The sequence below is a fragment of the Eurypyga helias genome, unplaced genomic scaffold (assembly GCF_000690775.1).
Source record: "Eurypyga helias isolate BGI_N326 unplaced genomic scaffold, ASM69077v1 scaffold33529, whole genome shotgun sequence".
In the NCBI taxonomy this organism is placed as follows: domain Eukaryota; kingdom Metazoa; phylum Chordata; class Aves; order Eurypygiformes; family Eurypygidae; genus Eurypyga; species Eurypyga helias.
The window spans coordinates 2416-3388 of record NW_010274479.1 but is presented as its reverse complement, the minus strand read 5'-3'; the positions used below and the strand labels follow the sequence as shown (position 1 = coordinate 3388).

Here is a 973-nt window from a genome sequence, read left to right as displayed (position 1 = left end):
TCGGGGTGCCCCGTGCGGTAACGGCACGATGCGGCGAGGCAGTGGCTAAGTTTGTTACCTTAAGGGGCACAAGGGAAGGCTCCAAGGGATTGATTAAAGAAACGGGCCGCAAAGCCACCCGGGAGGACTGAGAGCACTTTTCTCTTCTTACCTGGGTCTCGTAGACCGTGTTAAGTTACTCTCGGGAACTTGTTTAGCCACTCTGTTCCTTAGGAGCGTTTTGAGCCGTTAACGTCATGCGTAACGTGCGCATGGTCGGCGCTGTGTGGGGCCAGCTTTTTCTTTACCCACGCCAGCACGGCTGCCTGGAGCGGATACGTGACGGGCGACTGCGGTTGCCTCGAAAGGAGCGAGTGTTTGTACAAAGCAGGGTCTTTACCGACTGTTCTCTCAGAGCTCCACGTCTTGGCGTTGCTGTCACCCCATGGACGAAGACTTACCCAAGGTACCATAACCCTCAGAGCTCTGTCACCCAGCTGTTTGTCACGGAGGTGTGTCCTTCCTTTACAGAACTCGCTACATCCAGACAGAGCTGGGCTTCCACGAGAGACTCTTTGTGGCTGTGCTGACCTCCAAGGCCACCCTGAATACCTTGGCAGTGGCCGTGAACAAGACAGTGGCCCACCACTTCCCCCGCCTGCTGTACTTCACGGGGCTGCGCAGCGCCAAGGTGCCCCACGGCATGGTGCTGGTGGCCCACGGCGACGAGCGTCCCATTTGGCTCATGTACGAGACCGTGCGCTATATCCATCAGCACTTCGGTTCGGACTACGACTGGTTCTACGTCATGCAGGATGACACCTACGCCCAGGCGGAGCAGGTCAAGGCTCTGGTGACGCACCTGAGCATCAACCAGGACGTCTACCTGGGGCGAGCGGAGGAGTTCATCGGGGGGGAGGAGCAGGCCCGTTATTGCCACGGTGGCTTTGGCTACCTCATCTCCCGCAGCCTGCTGCTTAAGCTCCAGACACAC

At 58.4% G+C, this 973-nt stretch overlaps 1 protein-coding gene across 1 annotated transcript in view; it reads left to right on the top strand.

Moving 5' to 3' along the window:
* The first annotated feature begins 499 nt into the window (after positions 1–499).
* The window catches only part of LOC104515739 (chondroitin sulfate glucuronyltransferase-like), a 2795-nt gene continuing 2321 nt past the window's right edge, over positions 500–973 (top strand). Inside the window, 1 exon segment of the mRNA XM_010159828.1 lies at positions 500–972. Within this exon segment, the coding sequence (XP_010158130.1) occupies positions 683–972 (290 nt within the window). The 5' untranslated portion in view covers positions 500–682.